This window comes from Oncorhynchus clarkii, chromosome 2, assembly GCF_045791955.1.
Source record: "Oncorhynchus clarkii lewisi isolate Uvic-CL-2024 chromosome 2, UVic_Ocla_1.0, whole genome shotgun sequence".
In the NCBI taxonomy this organism is placed as follows: Eukaryota; Metazoa; Chordata; class Actinopteri; order Salmoniformes; family Salmonidae; genus Oncorhynchus; species Oncorhynchus clarkii.
Window position 1 is genome coordinate 34023471 of NC_092148.1, and position 27295 is coordinate 34050765.

Genomic DNA, 27295 nt, shown 5'->3' on the forward strand with positions numbered 1-27295 from the left:
GCCTATGCCCTCCCAGGCCCAACCATGGCTTCACCCCTGCCCATTCATGTGAAATCCATAGATTAGTGCAGGGTGTCACGCCCTGATCTGTTTCACCTGTCCTTGTGCTTGTCTCCACCCCCTTCCAGCTGTCACCCATTATCCCCTGGGTACTTTGTTTGTTTGTCTGTTGCCAGTTCGATTTTTTTCGTCAATCCTACCAGCGGTTTTCCCTCTATTCCTGTCTAGTGATTGTTCCTGGTTTTGACCTTTTCCGCCCGCCTGCCGTCCTGTACTTTTGCCCCACTACTCTGGATTATCGACCCCTGCCTGCCTTGACCTGTCATTTGCCTGTTGCTGTAATAAACATTGTTACTTGAACAGTCTGCATTTGGGTCTTACCTGAAACGTGATAGTACGAACTGGCCCAGCCCGTCCTGCCACCCTCATTGCCTGAAGTCAGTTCTGCCTGTCCCGGAACATCTTCCTGGGGGCTTTGAAATTGCCCCGCACTTCTCCGCCAGCCCCGCAGAGTACCAGGACCTCTGGGAGGGGTTCAGTAAGGCCTGGGCCGCTTCGCTTCCGCAGCACCGACCGGTATCCAAGAAGGTCAAGCCTGAGGCGATGCCACGCCGCTATAGGGCCGCGACTACACCCCCGGAAGCCGAGACCTTTCCCCCCGCTTCAAGATGATTAGCCCCTCTGCTGTTCGTTCTCTGTTGCCCCGTACCCTCTGTATTTTTCCTACCTTTTCTGTGTCTAGAGTTAAAACCGTGTCTTACTGCCCCTTGTCTCCTGTTTCCAGGCCCACCCCTCTCCCCCGTCTCATCGACGGCTGACCGGCGTACATGGTGAAACATCTCCTGACGGTTTGACCTCGGGGCAGGGGATTCCAGTACCTGGTTGACGGAGGGTTATAGCCCAGAGGAGAGGTGCTCTGCTAGGGACATCCTGGACCCAGGCCTCATCTCTGAGTTCCGGCAGCCCGCTCAACCAGGTATGCGCCCAGGTAGGACGCCAGGTGGTGTCACTAGAGGGAGGGGGAGGGGGGGTTACTGTCACGCCCTGATCTGTTTCACCAGTCCTTGTGCTTGTCTCCACCCCCTCCAGGTGTCACTCATTTTCCCCATTATTCCCTGGGGTACTTATACCTGTGTTCTTTGTTTCTGTTGCCAGTTCTTTTTGTTTCATCAAGCCTACCAGCATTTTTCCCTCTATTCCTGTCTAGTGATTGTTCCTGTTCTGCCCACCCTGAGCCTGCCTGCCGTCCTGTACCTTTGCCCCACTACTTTGGATTATCAACCCCTGTCTGCCTTGACCTGTCGTTTGCCTGCCCCTGTTGCTGTAATAAACATTGTTACTTCAACACAGTCTGCATTTGGGTCTTACCTGAAACGTGATACAGGGTTCCCCAACTGCGGCCCGCAAACTGAATCTGACCGACGGGTGGTTTTCTGAGCAAAAACACATTAACTAAAAACACCAGGAAATCAGCTCCAAGTGATTTTAATTTGAGAAGTCTGCGGGTCGTGAGGCCGCTTGGATGTACTGCCAAATTTTCGAAAACAACATTGGAGGCGGCTTATGGTAGAGAAATTAACAAAATTATCTGGAAATTATCTGTTGGACGTTCCAGCAGTCAGCATTGCACGCTCCCTCAACTCCAGCCACCTATGTCATAGACTGTTCTCTCTGCTACCGCACGGCAAGAGGTACCGATGTGCCAAGTCTAGGTCCAAGAGGCTTCTAAACAGCTTCTACCCCCAAGCCATGAGACTCCTGAACAGCTAATCAAATGGCTACCCAGACTATTTGCATTGCCCCCCCCCCCCCCATACGCTGCTGCAACTCTCTGTTATTATCTATGCATAGTCAATTTAATAACTCTACATGTACATATTACCTTGACACTGGTGCCCCTGCACATTGACTCTATACCGGTACACCCTGTATATAGCCCTGTTATTTACTGCTGCTCGATAATGTTATTATTATCTGGGTTGTTTTTTTTTGGGGGGGGGGTATTTCCTTAACTGCATTGTTGGTTAAGGGCTTGATTAGTAAGCGTTTCACTAAGGCACATGTGACAACAAAAAAAATATTTACATTTATATATGTATTTGTTCAGTATACACACTCACTCATCGCTTTAAAACGGCAAACACACTACACTCGCACACTACACACTACACTCGCACACTACACAGCTAGAATAGACACCACTGCTTTTAAATAGTTTGTTCATTCATAAAGCTGGGTGACTGACCACTTCCCAAAGGACTTTACACAAGACACCTAAATATAACTGAAGTCATCCACTGATAGATTCTTCATTGAGCTATAGAGATCCATTTTTTTTTGTGGCATGAGTAATGATTCCATCATTCCAAAACAAGCACATTTAGATCAAATCAAATTATTAACCACAGTCCATATATTTGTTTTATACCCCAGAAAAACATGGTACAATCAAAGTCTGCCCCCGGGCCCAAAATAACTATTTAATTGGGCGGCCGAACAAGGCTGAGGCTATACTTGGGGGTTATTTTAAGCCCCCGCAGGGCGTAAGAGGGCGCCATGGAAGTAGGCGGTGGGAGAGAGCGTGGATGCCAACCGTAGTCCGCCCGTCCACCCGGCACGTCCACCCAGACCGGGGCAATCCTCCTCACCGGCTGCCCAGTGACATCCCGCCCACATCACCTGCCGTCACAAAGTGAATTAAAGGACGCTGGGAAGACAGTCAGCCAGCTAGCCAGCCTGTCTGCCTCCCTCCCTCCCTCCGCCATGCTGGGGACAATGAGACAGCACAAGAGAATGAAATATGTAGAGCACAGGCTGACTAACTCCCGAGGAGGAATATGTCCTACACACAAACTCTGACGAATGTAAGACAGTAGCGTCATGTTGCCTCCCGATCTGCGAATGAACCAAAGAGAAATGTTTGACTAACTCCTACAGAGGGATACGTCTTATATAAACGCTTACAAACGTATGACAGTATAGTTATCCATTAATGCTGTCCGTCTTCCTGATATGACAGTGGATCAAAGACCGCAGGCTGAGTGACTCCTAGAGAGGGACACATTCTATATACTGTACATACTGTGATGAATGTAAGACTGTAGTGTCATGTTTTCCAACTTGCAGGATGACAGAATGGGAGGAACAGGGAGAATTCTCAAATAGTTGTTTCATCACCCAGGGGGATACGTCTCCTACCGTGTAAACTCCGACTAATGTAATGGAGGCGCATCAGTACAAAGTGCCAGAGCAATGACTTAGCATTCTATACAGGTCAACTTACCCCATAATATGCATCACCAACTTTCTTCTCTCATTGAATACGATCATTTCTGAACCATCGGCTGACAACTCCCCCCCAGATTCCGAGCGCAGTCATTCAAGTGTCCCATAATCCAGCACTTCTATGGCAACCGCTCCTACTTCTAACAGTGAGGCGAGATGCACGCTAAAGATCAAAACTAAATGGGGAATTCTCTGGCGAGTGGTGAGTGTGACAATGGAATAAAATCTCCCAGTGAAACTCCAATACTGTCACGGTATGCTGCTATGGCTAAAGACGCCTAGCGGAAGAACAACTAGACTTAGCAATGTTTACAGAATAAATACTGTCTATTATCGGACATCAGTAGGTACACTAAGACACACACATCCTACTATATACAGAGATACACAGAGAAGAACAAGAACAAGAGTTGAAGGCAAGAAGTCTGATGAGTCATGACCTTAGATTCACCTGTGCATGGTAGTGAGTAAACACCACCATGACATCACTGAAAAGAACACAGGTTCTCTCTAAAATAATTAACTCAAGCAATCAGGAAGGAGAGAGAGGTGAGAGGCGAGAGACAGAGAATGAGACATACTGGGAGAGATGGAGAGAGACGGAGAGAGAAAGAGAGATAAGAGGTGAGAGAAAGAGAGGTGAGAGAGACGGGATACTGGGAGGGATGGCGAGAGACAGAGGGGGGTTGAGACAGAGACAGAGGGATGGAGAGAGAGAGAGAGAGAGAGAGAGAGAGAGAGGGATACTGGGAGGGATGGAGAGAGACGGAGAGAGAAAGAGAGATAAGAGGTGAGAGAAAGAGAGGTGAGAGAGACGGGGATACTGGGAGGGATGGCGAGAGACAGAGGGGGGTTGAGACAGAGACAGAGGGATGGAGAGAGAGAGAGAGAGAGAGAGAGAGAGAGAGAGAGAGAGAGAGATACTGGGAGGGATGGCGAGAGACAGAGGGGGGGTTGAGACAGAGACAGAGGGATGGGGGATGGAGAGAGAGAGAGAGAGAGCGACAGACAGAGATACAGAGACGGATGGAGAGAGAAAGAGGGGGGGCTGAGACAGAGAGAGACTGGGAGAGATGGAGAGAGACAGATGAGCAGCTCATTGCCTCCCTGCCTCATGTGCCTTAATAAGGATAATGCGAGCAGAGCAGGACAGTCTTGCCTGTTTTACGTTCCTTGCCTGTAGGACAGAGACTGAAGAGAGAACACAGAGGAACTCTCAAATATAAACACCTGCCTGGCTGCCACTGTTCTTGGTCATAGGTCTCACACACACACACACACACACACACACACACACACACACACACACACACACACACACACACACACACACAGAACTAAGCTTGAAATAAAACAAAACACACGTGCATGCATGCGCCCATACACACACACGCACATATAGAGCACAAACAGAAACCCACAAATGTGCAGATCCACCCCTGAAAAACAGCTAAATTGATTCAGCACAGGGGCTCATTCTCCAGATTCTCTCCGAGACAAGAAACTGGGGCAATATTTATAGAGGAGCTCTCTTGTTTTCTGAAGGAAAGATCAGCTGGAAGGACTACGTACTTGGGGAAAGCAGAATGGGGATGCGTAAAGGGGAGCAAGATGTAGGGAGAAGGAGAGTGAAGGAACACCGGGGTGCGAGAAATGGAGGGAGTTAATGCTCTGATGTACAGAACAGTAAGGGGATAAGGACTGACATGGAGAGAGATGTGGAGATATGTGGGATATGGAGAGAAGGAGCTATGGGTACAAAGACACACTAATGCAGATGTGAAATAGGAATGGAGGGGTTTTGGGGTGTGGATGGGGTTTTTCTGTGGATGAGGATAGTGGATGAGGCCTGATTGTCAATGGATGAAGTATGATAGTCTATGATAGTCTACTATCTATGATAGTCTATGATTGAGATCCCCAACCCACTATCTTCTGACTGTGGGCTCGATTCAATAAAGTCCACATTGCATTATGTATTTACACATTAGCTCTTTTTCCCCATGGTGATATAAAATCAGAGACTGGTCTTGGGTACAGCCCTATACAAACTACCAGGTAAACTCCCCTCACAGCTATGCCTTCAGATGTGTGGAAACAGGGTGATCGCTTTAAACAAAGACTGTACATTGAATTCCAGCCTCTATACAATATGAACATCATGAACAAAAAGAAGATCTTGACACTTCAACCAGTGGATGTGACAGACTATGAACGACAGAACATTCTTTCCCAGGAACATTAGCCAAGTGGCTCAAAAGAAACAATTAAAGAGAACATTTATATTCATTGTGGTAGATGACACATAATGTGATGATAAGCTCCGGTAAATTGATGGACAGTATACTTCATTGTAGAGAAGCAACACCTGTCCACGTCCCATAAACTGTAGCTGGGCAAAATATAGCACAATCAGATGAGCACTTACAGTACATGTAAGCCCCTCTCCTCTCCATTTCATTAAGGTCAAAGGTTAGAATGGTAGACCTAGTTGGCTATGTTCACATATCAAGATAAAGCAGTGGAGTAAATCTACACATTGAACTTTGACAACCGCCACAGAGAGCCACAGAGAGCCACAGAGAGAGACCGGCAGAGTGACAGCAAACATGTGATCCAATCAATACATCCCTCAGCACTCTGGAGGAGCAGCGTGTGGCTGGCTGGCTGCACTCCCTGTTGCGCACACACACACACACAAACACACAAAAGGGTGTAGAAGATGTGCAGAAAGACAGATGAAGAGACACAGGCTCATACAAACACATATGCTGTTAACACCCCTGTGCAGAGCTACTAATATCACATACACTCTCCCTCTCCCCCACACGTCCTCAGTCACACACACGGACTATATCCTGTCCTAACTGGCAGTAGCAGCAGTCACTCCTCTATGTGAGTGTGTGGGCCCTGGCTGGCATGTACCTTTGTACTTCTCCCTGACGTTCTCATACGCCTGGATGAAGTCCTGCTCCTCTGCATTGGGGGGGAGGCATGCGGGTTCATACATGGCCATGGCTGTCAATGGGGACCGTCACCCTCTTCTCCTCTTTTTATTGTCCTCCTCCTTTCCCTTCTTCTTCTTTTGAGGTCAGTGGCTCCCTCTCTCTCTTTCCCTGTTGAAAACCTCTGCTGACGGTCTGTCTGTCTGTCCTCTCTGTAGTTCTCGCAGTTGTGTATGAGCTCTCCACAGCGCTCAACTTCATTCCAGTGGTCAGCAACCAGCCCCCCCCCCACCCCCTCACGTAGCAGATAAATACTCAATATAAATGCCAGGTCCCTCCTCTTAAAGACACATGGCAGTGGAAGCACGTAGAAAGAGAGAGAGAGAGAGAGAGAGAGAGAGAGAGAGAGAGAGAGAGAGAGAGAGAGAGAGAGAGAAGCTTTGGGCACACCAGCAGGACTTGTCAGCCAGGCACACCATTAAACTATTGCACAGCGGTAAAGCTATGAAAAGCTATGAAAACAAAGAGAGTCGCACACTCCCTATGTATAATCTCCTAGCTATTTATTGGGTAAAAAAAACACGCACAAGGGTTTAGCATATACTTTCCAAACAAAACTCAGTCATACCCAGTAGCAACTCCTACACAAGTAAGACACACACAAACACACAAACAAGCTGCTACCTCATTTCTACTGCTGGCCCAATTCCCATCTGACTTAAAGTTAAAAAAGAAAAAAAGAAAAACATTCTCATTATTAGATGCGAGACCCAAACACAGTTTTGAAGGCAAAAAAAATACTCTAATGTACAGTATTTGCAATCCTAATCACAGAAACCAAATAAAAGCAACTAAATCTAATGGACAAGGATATTTTTCCCTCCTTTCCCCAGATTATGCCAATGCTCTATGTTGTTGCAGCCTAGCTCGCGTGTCCGGGTCATTCACCAAGCAGTGGAAGTAAATGTTTTGCCTCTCAATTGTGAATACGTTTAAAAACGAGTTACAGTGCAGAATGAGACCATGACATCCTCAGGGAACACACTCCTCCGAGAGCAAGCAACAGAAAATTATATATAGATATTATATGTCATGACATCTATCAATTTAATATCGCGCCTGATTTAGCGGCCTCATTACTGCACCCATACAAGCCAACGTTTCATGAAGTGTTGGTGAATCATCTATAGGGGTGGGAAAGCAATAAAACAACTAATATTGCTGACATTGTACTGAAAGCATCCATCCAGCCATACAGGAACATCAACATAAAACTGTGTTTATTCCATACTGAAGTGTCACGTCAAAAGAATCAAATATCCATTCCGTGCATTAACAGTAGAACCGCGAAAGCAGCCATTTTGACTGCTCATGATTTGTTTTATTATTATTACTGTGCCATTTTGAAAGTCATGCCCCCCTCTGTCCTTGACCTCTCCTAAATACTGTAAGTCTATATAACACATTGTCGGTGTTAGAATCTTAATATCACAAACATAACTGTTTTATAACCAGTTTTAGGAGGGCATGTCATTTTTTAAATGTTTTTGTCCCGTTCCCCTTCCTTCTCCCGACAGTAGGGCCAGTTCTGGTCCTTCTACCAACAGTAGGGCCTGTTCTGGTCCTTCTACCAACAGTAGGGCCTGTTCTGGTCCTTCTCCTGACAGTAGGGCCTGTTCTGGTCCTTCTCCTGACAGTAGGGCCTGTTCTGGTAGGGCCTGTTCTGGTCCTTCTACCAACAGTAGGGCCTGTTCTGGTCCTTCTACCAACAGTAGGGCCTGTTCTGGTCCTTCTCCCGACAGTAGGGCCTGTTCTGGTCCTTCTCCCGACAGTAGGGCCTGTTCTGGTCCTTCTCCCGACAGTAGGGCCTGTTCTGGTCCTTCTCCCGACAGTAGGGCCTGTTCTGGTCCTTCTCCCGACAGTAGGGCCTGTTCTGGTCCTTCTACCAACAGTAGGGCCTGTTCTGGTCCTTCTACCAACAGTAGGGCCTGTTCTGGTCCTTCTACCAACAGTAGGGCCTGTTCTGGTCCTTCTACCAACAGTTGAAAGTGCAGTGCCCAGCTGATAATCACCCCGATAATTTCCTTGAAACTGAACCTAAACTATACCATAACTAATTTCACACATATGACAACAGATGAAATAAATGAAGTAAAGTACGATGGGGGAGAAAGGGGGAGAATGGGTGAGTTGATGTACCCTACATCAGTCCAGCGAATCAAAGCAGTCATATCAGTCTACTCTGGCCCACTTGAAGTAGGCTACAGAGTGAGCGCATGTGTAATTGTACATGCTGAACGGCTTTCACATCTGAGAAAATATCCACAACCGGCAGCAAGTGAGCGAGAGATGGAGAATGTGGTGATCAGGCTTGTGGAACCTTATGTTGGCAAGGGGATAAATGTCACTACGGCGAATTTCGTCACTGTCATTGCCGAACAAGTCGCTTGCAAAGAAAACAAGACTGGCCAGCCCTACAAAGCTGTACGTTTCCTTTTGATTAACCTACCCCATGCTGCATCTTGGTCCGACCATCCTTCCAACAACGATCGTTACAGAAGATCCCACCACAACTGGACCAAGCAGCGTGCCCGGGAGGAGATGGCATCCTGGTCTTTGGAGGAGGTGGAGGAGAGAATATCCTGGACTTGGGAGGAAGTCTTGGCAAGATATGAAAGCCTGCCATGGAAGCAGGCGGAGGCAGCGAGGGAGCAACAACGACGACACCGGTGTTCGCGGTGCCAGGAGGCAGCGAGGGAGCAACAACGACGACACCGGGGTTCGCGGTGCCAGGAGGCAGCGAGGGAGCAACAACGACGACACCGGGGTTCGCGACCACGACAGAATCCCAGGAGGCAGCCTCAAAAAAGAAAATTGGGGGGCACACGGGGTGGTCGGCGGAGCCGAGGTGTAAACCAGAGCCAGTCTGGGAGAGGAAGGTGAACTTGGAGGGGAGTGAAGGGAGTGAACCAGAGACAGTTAAGGGGTTGATGGGGAAATTGGAGGAGAGAGTTATGAGGGAGCTGTTGTGTTGGTGCATGAGGCACAACATTCGCCCTAAGGAGCGTGTCATCAGTTTAATGCCACCTGAGTCAGCTCTCCGTACTTATCCTGAGCGTGCTAGCCGTCTGGTGAAGACTGTACCGGCTCCACGCACCGGGTCTCCAGTACGCCTCCCCAAGCCCTGCACGTCCTGTGCCAGCTCTCCGCACTCGCTTTGAGGAGCGTGTTATTGTTCCGGTACAGTGTGTGCCCGGTTCTACGCACCGTGTCTCCAGTGCGCCTCCACAGCCCGGTACGTCCTGTGCCAGCTCCCCGTACTTGCCATGCGAAGGTTGTCATCTGTCCAGGACACGTTGTGCCAGCTCTACGCTCCAGGCCTCCTATGCGTCTCCCCAGCCCAGTACGTCCTGTGCCAGCTCCACGCACCAGGCCTCCGGTACGTCCTGTGCCAGCTCCACGCACCAGACCTCCAGTGCGCCTCCACAGCCCGGAACGTCCTGTGCCGGCTCCATGCACCAGGCCTCCTGTGCGTCTCCCCAGCCCGGTACGTCCTGTGCCAGCTCCACGCACCAAGCCTCCAAAGACGGTCGGCATTCCAGAGCTTCCAGCTACGGGCGGCAGTCCAGAGCCTCCAGCGACGATCCATGGCCCAGAGCCTCCAGTGAGGATCCATGGCCCGGAGCCTCCAGTGAGGGTTCCCAGTCCAGAGCCTCCTGCGAGGGTTCCCAGTCCAGAGCATTCAGCGAGGGTTCCTAGTCCAGAGCCTCCAGTGAGGATCCATGGCCCGGAGCCTCCAGTGAGGGTTCCTAGTCTAGAGCCTCCTGCGAGGGTTCCCAGTCCAGAGCCTCCAGTGAGGCTTCGCAGTCTGGAGCCTTCAGCGAGGGTTCCCAGTCCGGAGTCCCCGGCGACAATCTACGGTCCGGAGTCCCCGGCGACGATCCACAGTCCGGTTCCTCCGGCAATGATCCACGGTCCAGAGCCTCCGGCGACGATCCAAGGTCCGGTTCCACGGAAGCGGAGGGAACCGCGAGGGGAGCGGGGTCTACGTCCCGAACCGGAGCCGCCACCGAGGCTAGATGCCCACCCGGACCCTCCCCCATAGAGTCAGGTTTGGAGTCCGGAGTCCGCACCTCACGTGCTGACCTTAGAGCCTTTTAATTCTCTATTTTGGTTAGGTCAGGGTGTGACTAGGGTGGGTACTCTAGTTTGTGTATTTCAATGTTGGCCTGGTATGGTTCCCAATCAGAGGCAGCTGTCTATAGTTGTCTCTGATTGGGGATCATATTTAGGCAGCCTTTTCCCACCTATTGTTTGTGGGATCTTGATTTTGTATTGCAGCTTTTTAGCCCTACAAACTGTACGTTTCGTTTTGTTTCTCTTTATTGTTTTGTGCTGGTTATCATAAATAAAAATGATTAACCTATCCCACGCTGCATCTTGGTCGGACCATCTTTCCAACAACGATCGTTACACACAAGCTGACAATAATTGACTATTTTGGACTGCTGTCAAAATCTACTGCTGTTATATTCATTATAATGTTGTTATTTAATTTCACTATTTATCAAGGCCACTTGGCACTTATAATGATGTTTAGGCTACTGATGTTTTCATCATTTGACCGTGTGTCTTGACCGTGTGTTTTGGTGGTTGGGGTATTTTTATTTTATTGTTATAAAAATGTGTTCCAACACATATGCTTTCTGTTTCATAGTTTTAACAAACACGAATAAAATTGATTGAACACTTTAATTTTAAAAAATGATTTTTTTAACTTACTGTAACATAAACTCATAGAAATGCTATTGTGTTATAAAATATTGAATAAAAATGTTTTTCTAATGTTACCCACGGCCTTCATAAACACTACCAAATTATTATTTTTGCAAAAAAATATTAATTACACTGTTAGAATGTTGCAGTCAGAATGACTTGGTCCATCGAGGCCCAAGGGTTCTAGTGTTAACTCCTCCAAGTATAGTCTATTATATTTCTGTGTCAGATCCCCTCAGCAGCACACTGGCAGGGAGTAGAGACAGTACCGTAGGAAATTCTCCCCTAGTTGTTTCATTTCCGTCCTGGCCCTTCTATCAGCGAGTTTCTCATGACAAAGGCCAGTCCCTGACATCAGCCAGGAGGCTTTCCTGTGAGGGAACAGGATAAGTCCAAATGCCTCGCTCGCCACTGGAAAAGGAGCCGTTTTTGCCGTTCCAGACAAACATCCACACTTCGACAGGAAATGGAAACTGTTTCACTACTGGCACATGACAGGACTAGGACTACACACACCTGGTGGTTCACCACATTTTCATCTAGCCTGGTCCAAGATCCAACTCCTATGGCCATTGTTGGTTATTTCTCTAATCAAATCATGAACTGTCCCTTTCCATCAATGCAGGATGCACACACTCAAAGACTTGGCCTCTATTGGTTTACCTAACTATAGCTAAGCTACTCATAATGATGTATTGCTTGTTTTTTTGCTTTTGAAGCACTTTCAGATTGTTATGAAAAGCACAAAATATACATTTGATAAATTATTATTCTTATTGTCAGGCCAAACATTGGCGTGACAATGGCCATAGGAGTTGGCAAGACAGCACAAACAGATATGGGACCAAGCTTGCATCCATACTTTACTGTACTGTACGTACTGTGCTGAAGCTAACTCTCATTTTCTATCGTTGCCATGTGCCATAACAATAGAAAACTAGAGTAGGCTTCAGCATACTGTAGATGCGGTAAAGAGGGTCATTTGAACTCGATCAAAATAATGAAATTGCCATGGAAACGTGTGGGGGAAAGGGCCATGGGGAAAATAACCAAGTCTCCTCATTGCCCCCCAGCAAAATTAGCCTACATTTAGGCTATTGTTTATATGTGTATTTCACACTATGTTGAGCTAGAATTCTGAGAATAATGCTTGTATGGACCAAGCCCAACACATGTTCATGTCATTGTCACCAATCAACTTCATTACAGTTAAAAACGACTGACTACAACCGCCAATTTCTGTATGCTAACCATCTTATACGAACAGGAGTTAGCATTTAGTAGTCACTTCTTCTAAACCTGAAAAGGGACAAAAAAGAGAATTTCTAAATGTTATGCAGCGAAAACAGCGAAATATATCCAATCGGACCTAAGTAACCACACTGTGGGCCTGTCACAACACATAAATCATGAAGGATTTGACGAATATCCACGTTGTTAGAAAATTGTGTTCCATTGACTCCTTTACAGCATCTATATACTGTATAGTATGGGCTGGATTTAGACAGGTATCACAGTCCAGTTCAGTGTGGCAAGTCTCTCAATGGAGGGAGAGGGCTGTTTGCTGTGTTGACAATGGTTAAAGGGCTGAGGGTATTAGAAGACTGTACTGTGGCTTAACAGATGAGTGGAGTGGTGTGTTCCTGTACAACCCCATTCACCCCATTCCTCTACACCCCACCTGGAGATGTACATACACATAGATGTACATACACACACACATCACGTCACACATGCATACTTGTTACTGGTGTTTCAGCCCTTTCGAAATATTTACATTTCTTGCTTCTTTCCGTGCTTTGACTCTTTAGCTAGCCCCCCTAAAGTTGTGAGTTGTTAACCAGATACAAGTTAACGACATCTTTGATGACTCTCCAGTTGTCTATATGAGGTGAACGATGACCAGTGTGCGTGTGTGCGTGCGTGTGCGTGTGTGTGCGTGACTAAGTGTATATTTGAATGTGTATCTATGTATATCTAACTTTGTGTCACCACAATCTGAGATGATTGTTTGCAGTTTCCCAGCTCCCAATGCAGACAACACGTGTGCTATGCTGTGTGTGTAGGCATTTGGCATGGGGATTAAGTTACTCACACACGCTGTCCACATGAGAGGGTTCGAGAAGGTTTGTGTGTGTGTGTGTGTGTGTGTGTGTGTGTGTGTGTGTGTGTGTGTGTGTGTGTGTGTGTGTGTGTGTGTGTGAGAGATAAATAGTAATAGAAATTATGGTAGATACTACCCCTGATCATTTGGTCAGATAACCATGTGTGAACAGTTGGGTAGGTTACTTTCTAAATGTAACCTGTTAGTCACTAGTTACCTGTCCAAAATTGTAATCAGTAACGTAACTTTTGGATTGCCCAAACTCAGTAACGTAATCTGATTACAATAATTTACTTTTAGATTACTTTCCCCTTAAGAGGCACTAGAAGAAGACAAAAATGTACATTACCAATTGAACCAAATCTATTGCAGGATAATTCCATGTTAAAGTTTACATAGCTGGCCATATATGCATGTTACATTTTACTTTATGGGTTGTTTATGTAGGCTTCTTCTAAACCATTGCTTTCTACTACATATAATACAATTAAATTACATCTTTACATTGAAAACCAAAGTCTATCAGAATTCCAGTCATTCCACTAAATGTTATACCCCTTGATCTTCAAGAATAGGACTTGGAAATATAGATTAAGCAAATTGTTTTACCTGAGCATAACCCCAAAACTAAGGACTTATTAGCCAGCCCTACTCTGTTGTTTATTTTGTTACCATGGAGGACTGATTGGGCTCATTGATTTGAGTTGAAAAATAAATGCTGCACTCATGGAATGGCATGCTTTGAGCACTACTGAAAAGTGCAGTTTAAATGTGAAAAATGAATGTCATTTGCTGCATTTGCTATAGGCCTATTGTTTAAACTTTGATATCTTGTTAATATGCAGCTGTTTAAAGGGCAAATCCACAGACCAAACAATAACAAAACGGACGCCCCGCCTCTGTTTTGGTAAAAAGCTGAGGGATGGGCCTGAAGAAATGTAACCACTCTCAGATTAATAGACAGAGCTATGGATGCAAGGACTGACCATCCATGATATCAACGTTATTGTTTTAACCATGTTATCAGTGTTTGTTTACATTTACAATGTTTACAAACATTGGAGAAAAACAAGCTTATATTTTGGGTTCTCGTGGAGTGTGACAGTTGAACTAAGCACATGAGGCATTTACAAGTTATATTCTTCAAGAATCAATGGATATATATATCATTTATAAGTCCAAAAGAGGATGTAGCAACTACAGATTGCCCCTTTAAGTCTATTCAAAAGTGTGCAAATTTGTTAATTAGCATGAATTAGATTGAGCAATAAAAGCCCCACTTTTATTCCACAGGCTTGGATCTGCACTATGCAGCTGTTGCAAGAGCACATTTGTCACTGGATGTCCACTGGTTTCAAACACAATGGTTGATAGGCAGCTTAAACTTCTTGAATTCAACCATTATTTTGTTCAAATACACATTTAGATTTTTTTAACAGCCATCCACAACAACCACAATCCGTAACGCGCAAATAGCTAAATGAGAGAGCAGCAGTGTGAGTCACAACGTTATGTAGACATCAATAATAAGTCATATCCGTATCCCCGTAGACTACACCACTGCTGTCATCCTTATCTCCAAGCGTTGATTCAAGTTGGATAATCTTTGGATGCCGACAGCAGTCGTACCACTGGAAGACAGCTTGGACTGTAGCCTACAAAAGCCTATTCCTGCTCTTTTCCCGCGATCCATCCAACACATTTTCTATGTCATCATATGTTCTCTGATTTGTGGTCAGACTCGCTCAGGTGGAACAAACTTAAACTTGCATGTTTTTTCAATGCTAGTAGGAGGAGATATGCATCTTTAAAATGATTTGCCACGGGTATAAAGCGCTACGCATGTCATTGTTGTTAACACTTGGGAAAATGGCAGAGGGCAAGACAGGGAAGTGACAGCAGCGAAGTCCTGTATGGCAACACCTTGAGAAGTTAAAGGAAAAAGCTGTGAAATGCAAACTCTGCGAGGTGGAATTGAGCTACAGTGGCAGTACAGGTGCAATGCTTGAAAGGGAGGCACCGTGAGACCCAAGCCGTTGCAGGCCCCCCGACAACAGACAGACAGGCTCTTCACACAAAATAAGTGCAATAAAAGACGGAGTGAGAAAATCACAGAGTTGATTACAGAAATGATTGCAGTTGATATGCAGCCATTGTCAACGGTAGGGGATGTCGGCTTTAATATCCTAATGGCATATCTAGAACCATCTAGAACCAGTCGAAAAACTGTGACTGCCCGGGTGGAGAAATTGTATAATGATTACTCTGCAAGTACAAAGCGCAAGCTCTCAAACTCCCCATACATGGCGTTAACAACAGATTGTTGGACATCTATGAACACACTGTCATAGATCACTGCAACGAGCCATTGAAGAGAACTGAGACTGAGGGAATGGGACTGAGAAAATGGAGGAAAGGCACACAGCAGAGAACCTAAAAAACGTAATTTACTACCCTCGTTACTGAGTGGGTTGGGGACAGTAATAAGGTGAGCTCCGTATGGTAGCCAAGACTGAATGGCTCCCTAGCGGTCATATGCAGGACCATATCTACATTGTGAATTCACATGTAATTTTAGATTTTTTTTCTTATCGTTTAAAAATATAATTTTTTACACTTGTCACATCCCTAGAGTGCATGTGTGTGACATTGAGTGTGTGATGTATGATACTGTGCGTGCTGACAGCACCTTGGGATGTATGACCTTGAAACAAACACATGAACACAACTGACATGGGTGTGAAATTCATTATGTCCACGTCGGCCTATGAGGTGAGTGACACTGCATGAACACGTTAACATGTAAACACAGCTGACACAAACACGGGAATTAAACATGCCCAACTTTGACCTGTGACCTGTGCCATTTGCTTTGACCCAGGTGGCTTGGGAGTCCTTCATAGCTTCCCCATGTGTAATGCCATTGATGAAGGCACTCGGGCTTGAAACATGCCACCTCAGTAACCTCACACCTCTAGGTCTCTGCACTCTCCTTTCTTCTGCAGGAAGCACAGAGATCGTTTGATATTCAAGTAGGCCTATACTTAGAAAAAAAGGTGCTTCCTAGAACCATAAATGGTTCTTGGACTTTCCTTGTAGGGAGAGCCCTTTTTAAGTTCAAGGTAAAAACTATTTTGGTTCCAACTATAACCTTTTATTTGACTATCTTGATTGGGTGAAAGGGTTTTACATGGAACCAAAAAAAGTGTTCTCCAACGAGGACAGTTAAAACAGCCGTAGAACCCTTTATGAAGCGTTCTGTTGCTGTAAGCATCCATCCGTGTTCATGAAATGTTTCTCTCAGCGTTGTACATCCCGAGAGTGAAGAGTCATTAATCAGGAGGGGCCACACAAATCTCAGCAGCTTTTATAAACGTCTGTCTAAGTTATTAATGAATACTCTGCTGGAGGATGGTAACGATGAGCGCATTTACGGTAAGCAGAACGGATACAGGGAAGCTGCAGATTGCAAGCAAAGGCTCGCACACACAAAGACACAGTACGCACGCACATACACACGTGTACACACAGATGCGCGTGCACACACACACACACACACACACACACACACACACGTAAACACAGTTAAGCACAAACACACACACACACAAAACTCATTTGGGCAGAAAGCCTATCCCAGGGGAGATAACAGACTCCTGAGCTGTAATTCTAAAGTCATAACTACCACTGTGTAACAGTATAACTTCCATCCCTCTCCTCGCCCCTACCTGGGCTTGAACCAGGGACCCTCTGCAGACATCAACAACAGCCACCCTCGAAGCATCGTTACCCATTGCTCCACAAAAGTCGCGGCCCTTGCAGAGCAAGGGGAACAACTACTTCAAGGTCTCAGAGCGAGTGACGTCACCAATTGAAACGCTATTAGCGAGCACCCCGCTAACTAGCTAGCCATTTCACACCAGTTACACTCACCCCCCTTTTGACCTCCTACTTTTCCGCAGCAACCAGTGATCTGGGTCAACAGCATCAATGCAACAGTATTGCTTCCATCCCTCTCCTCGCCCCCAACCTGGGCTCAAACCAGGGACCCTCTCCACACATGAACAACTGCCTCCTACGAAGCATCGTTACCCATCGCTCCACAAAAGCCGCGCAGAGCAAGGGGAATAACTACTTCAAGGTGTCGGAGCGAGTGACGTCACCGATCGAAACGCTATTAGCGCGCACCCAGCTAACTATCTAGCCATTTCACACCGGTTACAACTGCGTATGCGTGTGGGTCTTTATTTATGCAGCTATGATTTATAGTCCTTTGCAATGGGGAGGAAATTAATATGGCAAGTGAGAAATGAATCTGGAATTGAAGGTTGTGGAGAGATACTGTCTATCAGGACTATTATTCCAATGTTCTACTGAAACAATATCCGCTTTTTTGGGCCTTGCGTTTGCCTTGGGCTGGGCACTCTGCTTGTTTCTCATTAGATTTATTTGTAACAAATCAAATCTGTGTCACAGACCAACATCTATGTGATGACCAAGATGGATGACACTAAGAATATTACTCATGTCAGGCTACTACGTCACCCACATAAATGTGTCTCTGGTCTGTGTGTGTTTCAAAGTGACCTTCCTGCCAGCTGTCCCTTAGTGTCCTGAGAGAGAGAGAGAGCGAGAGCGAGAGCGAGAGCGAGAGAGGGAGAGAGAGAGAGAGAGGGCTCTCTGACAGAGGCCTCCTAAAGCCCATCTCTCAGTTTATTGATCGCTCCCTCTCTCACTCCTACCTCTGACAACATATCGCTATGCTAATCAGTTACAGCCAGGACAGGAGTCTCAAAACATGGCTTAGGTTCATACTGTATATAATTGCATATAGAATCCCTATGCATTAGGTAGCCTCCAGCTTATATGGAGTTTTATGAGCAGTGTACTTACTACGTGTCTAATGACTGTGCAAGGACTGTGTAATGATGTTGACAGTGACAGTACAGGAGAATGCCAGGGCAACCGGCTGGTGCCACCCTCTGGTTACTGACAAGTCATTCAGTCTGACATTCTATCTTGGTGACATACTAGTAACGTGTTTTAGTCATTCATTTGCGTGAGCATGCAATGGAGCTTTGTCAGTGAGACATTTTTTCTGTCTCCAAAGTCATTTCCACACATAAAAAGGAAATTGAGCCCCTCTGACTGACTTTTCAATAAGTATGAAACTTATCCTCTATGAAATGTAAGGAGAGCCAATGTGCCAAAAAGATCAGCCACAATGGAATATTTTATGTAATGCATTCTATTTAAAACGATAGACAATGAGGCACATTTTCCAGAGGCTCAAATGGACCGGGTCGAAAGCTTTCCCATGCGGACTGCCACCTGGTGGTGAATACGGCTACTGCAGTCTGGAGGCTTTTGGAGGGATGGAGAAAAGGGTCCACTGACACACGACAGGCCCCTGTCAAGCAAATGCCTGAGGCGTTTGGAGATCTGCGAGAGACAAATAAGTCACATGCTGTACCACAGTGTGTAATGACAGACAGCCTGTTCTTTTTAGTGATTCTACTGATGGCAGGCCTCAGGCATGGCTTCAACCCAAAGTCCCTCAGTGACTGTACCAATGTGTGTGAATGGTGGATTATTTATTACACTGACTGAAGAGACTCTCTTTCACTCTGTTTACAGCACAGGGAACACACTCTGAGAGGAACAGAGAGGACGCATGACTCATCCAGTCATCGATATTACAGTCAGTGCAGAATCACATGGACCTATTCATCTAATGGTTATTTTCCACATTAAAATCTGCTCTGTGTGTGAATGTGTGTGTGTGTGTGTGTGTGTGTGAGTGGGTGTGTGTATGCGTGTGTGTGTGTATGCGTGTGTGCGTGTGTGCGTGTGTGTGTATGCGTGTGTGCATGCGTGTGTGTGTGTGTGTGCATGCGTGTGTGTGTGCATGCGTGTGTGTGTGCGTGTGCGTGTGTGCGTGTGTGTGTATGTGTGTGTACATGCGTGCGCGTGTGTGTGTGTGCATGCGTGTGCATGCGTGTGTGTGTGCATGTGTGTGTGTGTGTGTGCATGCGTGTGTGTGTGTGCATGCGTGTGTGTGCATGCGTGTGTGCATGCGTGTGTGTGTGTGCATGCGTGTGTGCATGCGTGTGTGTGTGTGTGTGTGTGTGTGTGTGTGTGTGTGTGTGTGTGTGTGTGTGTGTGTGTGTGTGTGTGTGTGTGTGTGTGTGTGTGTGTGTGTGTGTGTGTGTGTGTGTGTGTGTGTGTGTGTGCATTCATGCATGGCGCCGTGACTTTGACAGCTTTTAGATCATAGCAGCTCTGTTATGAATAATAGACAGCCACTCAGTAGGGATGTTAGCCGGTTAAGTAAAGCTTTACCCCGGGAGGGCCCTGTCAGAAACAGACACCGTTCACACGCATTACGGCTCTGAACACAAGGTCAAGGTGTCCAACTAGCATGGCACCAGATGTTGTAATACATTTTTGCATTTTTTTTATATATATATATGTCATGAATACGTGTCAACAGTGTCAACATATTTATTAATAACTCCTGTCTAAGGTGAAATCATTGAATGATTTTCTTCAGCTCTCCAAAATCAAGGCTAGTATATCTAGTGGTGTTGGTGTTCAAAACGTGTATTGTATTGTAACCCACAGCGAATTCTCTGGTAGGGGTATACACTAGTTCCACTAGGGCTGTACACTGTGAATGGTGAATCTTCACTCAACCAATCTTCACTCAACCACTGGGTGGCTGTCCTGAGTCTCTTCCTCTCCCTTGACCTTGACGTGTGAGTGACTGAAAAGTGGGGACACTGCTCTGGAGTTCAGGTCCCAGGGGACAACATTAAGGGTGCCACACAATCTTCTGCCCTGGCGCTTACATGTTCCAAGTGTGCCAAAGGAGAGTGTTATATGATAAATAGCCATACTCCACATGTCACTGCTAGGTGATGCAGCTTCATGGCATTTCATTTATAACCTAACACATGACAGAGGAGCCCAACAACTCTCCAGCCCCTTCCTCTGAGCCAGAGAGCTCCCATAAGGGATTCAAATCAGCCTCGATGAAGTAATTAGATACATAGTAGTACATATGAAAACCTGTCTGTCTAAGACTCGCCACACGAGGGAGAGGTTAGTGGATACATGTGTTTAAGAGAGAACTATCTGCAGTAGGCACAGTTCTCCGGTTCCTGCCAGCCTGCACATACACACCTGCCTCAAGCGAACACTGCTGCACTCAGAGCAACGCCTACTACCACACAGCACAGGAGGTTGGTGGCACCTTCATTGGGGGAAACTTGCTTGTGGTAGTGACTAGAGCATGTGTTTCATGCCATTCCAATTGCTCCGTTCCGGGCATTATTATGAGCCGTCCTCCCCTCAGCAGCCTCCTGTGCCACACATGCATGGCTTTAATTGGTGCCATTCACCTGTGACTAGCAATCATGACCGGTGTGGGTCCCAATTCGCCATACTTTTCCCAAAGTGAGCATTAGCACTTTCTACCATCGTTAAATCTATGATGTGGAATGTGCAAGTGCACACTTTGGGAGAAGTATAGAGAATTTGGATGCATCTCAGCAAAGGCTTCCCACATAATGTACACACATCCAAGTACCTGTGCAGTGCACACACAGATGCAGCAGCAGAGGCAGTACACTTGCCATTTGAAATGTGCACCCCACAGACTTAGCTTAATGCCCCTGGCTGGCTGTTGGAGAGCTAGGGGCTGAGATATATGCATGATTCCCCTTACTGTCAGGGTTTACAGCCTACGTTGGGCAGCATGTCAGCAGAGGAGAGAACAAAGGCTGCCCCATGTGTGCTGACACAGCCCCACCAGGTCCTATGACAGAGGAAGAGCATAGGAGACAGGGAACAGGAGACAACCCCCCCCCCCCCCCCCTCAAAAATAAAAATCATACAGTATATAATGAAATGGAGTAGGCTATTACTTAGACTTATTTTCAATCTCAGCAGTTGCGATGGATGCGTTTAGGCCTCAAAGCCTTCATCAGCAAACACTTGGTAGATCTAACCTTACTTTAACCAGGGAGGAGACCAGCAAAACACTGAATAGTTTCATTGAAATTAGCAAGATGCCGATAATGATATTGATGTATTAATGTTGTTTGTGTTTGATGTCAAAAATGATATTGTGAACCAAAGGCACATTTTCACATGGTGTGTGGACAATGGCGTTGTCCTTATTCTAATTATGCTACAGCATGAGGGGAAGGAACATCAATTTCCTCCAAGCTTCTAATGAAGACTATTTGTAATGAGGAGGGGTGATTTTAGCACTATTAATTGCGACCAGATATGGGACTCAGGGGAATGTGTTCAGTCCAACGTGCACCTGAGGTCATAAACTCACACTCCATGTTGCCATGGCAATACAATGGTGAAATGTAATCTTATTGGGCTCTTGGTGCCAGGCCAACTTACTTACTTACACGTGTGCCCAATACACCGCAATCCGGGACTTCAATAGTACAGACAGACTGAGTGAATATGGTGTCAGTATACTGTAGGGCAGGTATTCCTAAACTGGGGTACGTACACGCAATGCCGTCGGGGGTACGCCAAATAAAAATGTGATTCCCATTTTAAAAATAAATAAAAATAACAAAATTTGATAAATATATTTTTGGGATTTTCAAACAGTCCATTTATATTTTCCAATGGAGCTATACATTTTGGTGAGTTTTTCTTCTCGCCTGAGTAGCCTCGTATCACTGCCAACAATAAAATTAAACCATCTAATGTTCAGCGAAATAACAACACAATGTCAAATACAGGTAGCCTAGTCACATAATGAACATCCAATCACATTAACTGTTACTCTCTCGCAGGAAATCCACTATGTAGCCAAAAGTAGCTGCTACTCATTCCGTTTGCTCGGAAATTGATAAATGGTTTTAAAAAAGTAAGGCCCGCGTACATAGACACACATACCACCTCTACTGGTAGTACTGCTACTACCAGCAGTACTACAACTGCACCTGTCGACGACACAAGTTGTTCTGCTTCCACGAGCACATCCAAAGCTAGCATCAGTAATTCTACATTTGTTAGCCCAGCTAGCATGGACACTGACAGCTGTGAATCTGATGCAGCCGAAGAGCTACTACCCCCTTACCCGGGAACGTACCGAACAACAGACAGGGACGTTGGACCATCGAAGAGGCGCAAATATGATGAGAACTACAGTATATTGATTTGGGGTTCACTTATATTGGGAGTAGTGCCTTTCCTCAGCCACAGTGTGTTATATGTGCAAAAGTACTATCTCACAACTCAATGAAACCTTCACTCTTGTGCAGACATTTAGAATCAAAACATGCCAATTTGAAAAAATAAGCCACAGGGATTTTTGGCATGTAGACATGTATAAAAGCAACAGATACCATTAACAAGAAGGTTCTAGAAGCGTCTTATATGTTGAGCTACCAAGTGATGAGGACAGGCAAGCCCCATACTATTGTGGAGGACTTAATTCTTCCTGCTGCCATGGACATGGCTAAGACAACGCAGCGGGAAAAGGCCCAAAAACTAAAAACTAACCCTTCATCAAACAACACTGTTCCACTGTTCCAGTGACATGGCAGAAGATGTTTTGAAACAATTACTGCTTTGCATACAAGCCAGTGAATTATATGCATTACAGCTGGATGAGTCAGATGTGGTGGGCCTGGCACAGCTCCTGGTATATGTCCGTTATGTTTATGGGAGGTCAGTTAAGGAAGACATCCTCTTCTGCAAACCACTGGAAACAACAGGACAACAGGACAACAGGAGAGGATATTTTTAAAGTACTGGACAGCTTTGTGACATCAAATGGACTTTGGTGGTGAAGATGTGTTGGAATCTGTACCGTTGGAGCAAAAGCCATGACAGGGAGACATAGTGGAGCGGTCAAGCGTATGCAAGCAGTTGCTCCTGACGCCACTTGGGTACACTGCAGCATCCACCGAGGGGCTCTTGCTGCCAAGGGAATGCCTGACAGCTTGAAAGACGTTTTGGACACTACAGTGAAAATGGTTAACTTTGTTAAAGCAAGGCCCCTGAACTCTCGTGTATTTTCTGCATTATGCAATGATCTGGGCAGCGACCATGTAACGCTTTTACAACATACAGAAGTGCGCTGGTTATCAAGGGGCAAAGTATTGACACGTTTTTTTAAAAGTGAGAGATGAGCTTAAAGTTTTCTTTACTGACCACAATTTTCACTTGTCTGACAGCTTGCATGACGACGAGTTTCTCACACGACTGGCCTGTCTGGGTGATGTTTTTTCTCGCCTGAATGATGATTTTTTTTGAAGCTATCATTATGAAATTGAAGGTCTTTACTGTCTGCATTAACAAGGACAACACACAGGTCTTTCCATAATTGTAAAAAGAATTGTGTGCAAATGAACTCAAGCTTACGAACAATGTCAAATGTGTTATAGCGAAGCACCTGAGTGAGCTGGGTGCGCAAATACGCAGGTACTTTCCCGAAACAGATGACACAAACAACTGGATTTGTTATCCCTCTCATGCCCTGCCTCCAGTCCACTTACCAATATCTGAACAAGAACCAACAAGCGGTTCTGTGAAGATTTTATTTAATCAGAAGCCACTGCCAGATTTCTGGATTGGGCTGCGCTCAGAGTATCCTGCCTTGGCAAATCACGCTGTTAAGACACTGATGCCCTTTGCAACCACGTACCTATGCGAGAGTGGATTCTCGGCCTTGACTAGCATGAAAACTAAATACAGGCACTATGCGTTTAGGAAAATGATTTAAGACTGAGACTCTCTCCAATACAACCCAACATTGCAGAGTTATGTGCATCCTTTCAAGGACACCCTTCTCATTAACCTGTGGTGAGTTATTCACAATTTTTGATGAAGAAATAAACTTTTATATGTAAGATGGCGAAATAAAGAGCAAAATGATTGATTATTATTATTTATGCCCTGGTCCTATAAGAGCTCTTTGTCACTTCCCAGGAGCCGGGTTCTAAATGTATTGTATAGTGTGTGTGTGGCAGGCTTACAATGATGGCCAAAAAACAACATTTGAGAGTGCGCTGACCCTGGTGCTAGAGGGGGTTACACAGCTGGAGGTTGAATGTTTGAAGGGGTAAGGGACTATAAAAAGTTTGGGAACCACTGCTGTTGAGAATCTACATCCATCCCCACGATAAGATATTCTCGACTACCAGTTGAGAGATGCAGTTGTGACAAATACGTAAACAGTTGACTTAATGTCTCTGAAACTATCCTGTTTTCTCACTGCGCAACCACCCAATGAATTACAGTATTATGGGAGGACCAGCTAATAAGAAGGCAACATCAACGTTACGTGCTCCCACTATCTAAATAAACAATGTGAATTAGACACCTCTCTATTGATTGAGCCCTATATGGACAACCACACCTAATACTTGGCTATGGCCCCACACATCCTGTTCAGTTGGTGAAACTTAGTCCAAAGACACCTACCGAACACAGTACTCACACACACACACACACACACAGACACAGACACAGACACACACACACACACACACACACACACACACACACACACATTGTAGGCTACTGCCAATGAAAACAGTCAACAAAATTCTACAGAAATCAACTACTTCAATGGCTGGTATGCTAAACACACTCATACACAGAATGTGTCATTAGCCCCATTCAGACAAAGCTAGTGCAGACCCAATTTTCTAGTATGAGGTCTGGTGGGAACAATAGCATAGCAAAGTAGCATGTGTGAGAGGTGGCAGGAGGAGTGTCGTGGGGCTGCAGACAGCAGACTGCCTACCTGCGATGCGGATGACGGCCCTCTCAGCCGGGTCCAGGACGTCCCCGGAGCCCGAGGCAGACTTAGAGCGTTTGACCCTCTGGTGTTTGTCCAGGTTCCAGGGGAGTGTGTCCCCAGGGCAGGGGGCAGGGAAGCTTCTCTCTCCATATCTTTCTAGCAGGGCTCTCTCCCTCTCCCGGTCCCTGTCCTTCTGCCTGTCCTTACGCCCCGACGCCATCACCTACAGTACAGTAGAATGACATGGAGGAGAGCAGCAGTGAGACATTGCACGTGTATAGACCTATGCATATTAGAAACATACATTGTCCATACTTTGAGATCCACAATTGAACATGGCATACAGTCCACATTATACAAATATACACAGGCACAGGTACACACACTGGCAATGTCTATAACAGGTTGAGTTGGAAGCCTTTCCTAACATGGGTCAAGTGGATACACCGGAACTATTGTGGTTTACAGTATGACTCTCTGGGATCACCTAGTATGTCATGTTGCATCAAAAAACGTGATCCAACAATGACAGAGCATGCATCCAGGTCAGCTAAGAAGAGTTCCAGACCGGTATTCAGATATCAGTAGGAGAATGACTACACCATTCTTTGATCTACTTACCACTTGATTAATGGCAAGCCTTAGCCAACACACCAGGATATCAACCAGCCGCTGCCAGTCAAGGTGTCAAAAAAAAAAACACCCAACATTTGTAGCTCATTTAGGGTCAGCCAGGCAATTTTCACGTGTTAAAAGGAGGGAGACTTTCGCTGTGACCCAACTCCCAGTTGATGATTAACCACCATGAAAATATGCAGCCAAGATAAATGTTAAGGAAAGATATTTCCATATTACAGTCATACAGTGGAACAAAGTGCAAATTCCCATTTGCATTCCTTACTGTCCATAGACTTGGGCACTTGATAGGAAAACGAGACGAGGCTGACTATGAACTATTGAGCGTCCTGGATAAAGTCTGACTAAGTGGCCACTATCGGTAGGTGATGGACCTTAACCTCTGCTCAGGATGCAAAAACCCACTCTGCTAATGTTACACAATAACAATGCACTAATGTCTTTGTTTTTGGTGGGTAAAAACATGTAAGCTATACCAAATCTGTTAATATTTGTAATCAAATTATTTGATTATACTGTAACAAAATGAAGACAAAAGCATAAGGCATCGATTTTTACAGATGGTCATACTATCAGCAAACTATCTGTTGATAAGGTTATGATTAGGGTTAGGTTTAGAATAAGGGTTAGGGCAAGGGTTAATGTTAGGGTTAGTGTTAGTAGATAGGTAGTTGAAATGTTACTGACAGTCTGTAGAGCATCTAGAAATGGACTATCCAAATAAAGTGTCACCGATACATGTATTTGTTGTAAAGTAAATAAGAAACTAGCGTCACGTATTCTCTCATCTTGAAGTTACGTTGCTGTGACAACCAGGCCACGTGGGAGCACGTTTTGCGTCTTCAATTTATGATGTTTACAGGAAAACATAATGAATTAACGATCTCTGCCTCCGATTACATAATTTCATTAGCCTTGTTCTTCCCTGTGCATGGTAAAGGTTTGTTTACGATTTTCTGTTTTGTTGGGTGTGTTTATTTCTGTGGACAAGGGACTAAAGTCAACTTTGTTTCTTACGTCTAATACATTGTCACTGCGCTGACATTGTCTCGCATAAGAAAATGGCCATAATCTCAGCTCCCAAAACCAAATCTCACATCTTTCACACGAGACTATGGCATTTGCTTCCCATATGGTACTTTTGGAAATGTTGTAAATCAAAAATGAAAAGGGACCTGGAGGACTTTTAGTTCCAAAATCTATAAGTAAATGGAGAAACACAGAGCAGAGAAAACAGCCACATAGATGCAAAGTTGTTAGGCTGTACATTCCAAGTAGCATTTTGAAGCTAGCCGTAAGGCAAACTGCCACACCAAGAAGTCATGTGTTGAACCCACAGTGCATGAAACTGGAAAATTTGCTCTAGTATTCTGAAACTGAAACTACCTCTCTCTTTACCAATCACCTTCAGTGCATAGTTTTATCAACTTGTTCAGATTTCAACCCCTCCTGACTCGGGAACTACTAACATATTTACTTGCTTCCCATGTAATCATTGGTTGGCATGGTGACAGACAGAAAGGCTCCCTGGCAGTGGAATGTAGATCTGGCTGATACCAAACTCGAAGTCCTCCTGACTTCTGGAAAAGTGGGTACACAGGCGATACAGTGAAGCCAGTAAAATATATAGGGGTACAGTCAAATTAACCTCAGCTATGAGGATGTGGGTCAGTCTAGGCCTCATTATAGCCAATGGAGCGAGAGTTGTTTATGTTTATTCAACTGTGTTTCCTGAAAGGTTTACTAACGAGATGGATAGGA

The 27295-nt window shown here is 45.5% G+C and overlaps 1 protein-coding gene across 2 annotated transcripts in view; it reads right to left on the reverse strand.

The window, feature by feature from the left end:
• Positions 1 to 6516, reverse strand: part of LOC139367021 (plectin b) — a 171546-nt gene extending 165030 nt beyond the window's left edge. Inside the window, exon 1 of one of the 2 annotated variants that reach the window (XM_071104956.1) lies at positions 6211 to 6516. In XM_071104956.1, coding sequence (XP_070961057.1) covers positions 6211 to 6301 — 91 coding nt within the window. In that variant the 5' untranslated portion in view covers positions 6302 to 6516. The remainder of the gene's footprint in view (positions 1 to 6210) is intronic. The other variant, XM_071104967.1, reaches the window with a different exon arrangement.
• Between the last annotated feature and the right edge of the window lie 20779 nt (positions 6517 to 27295).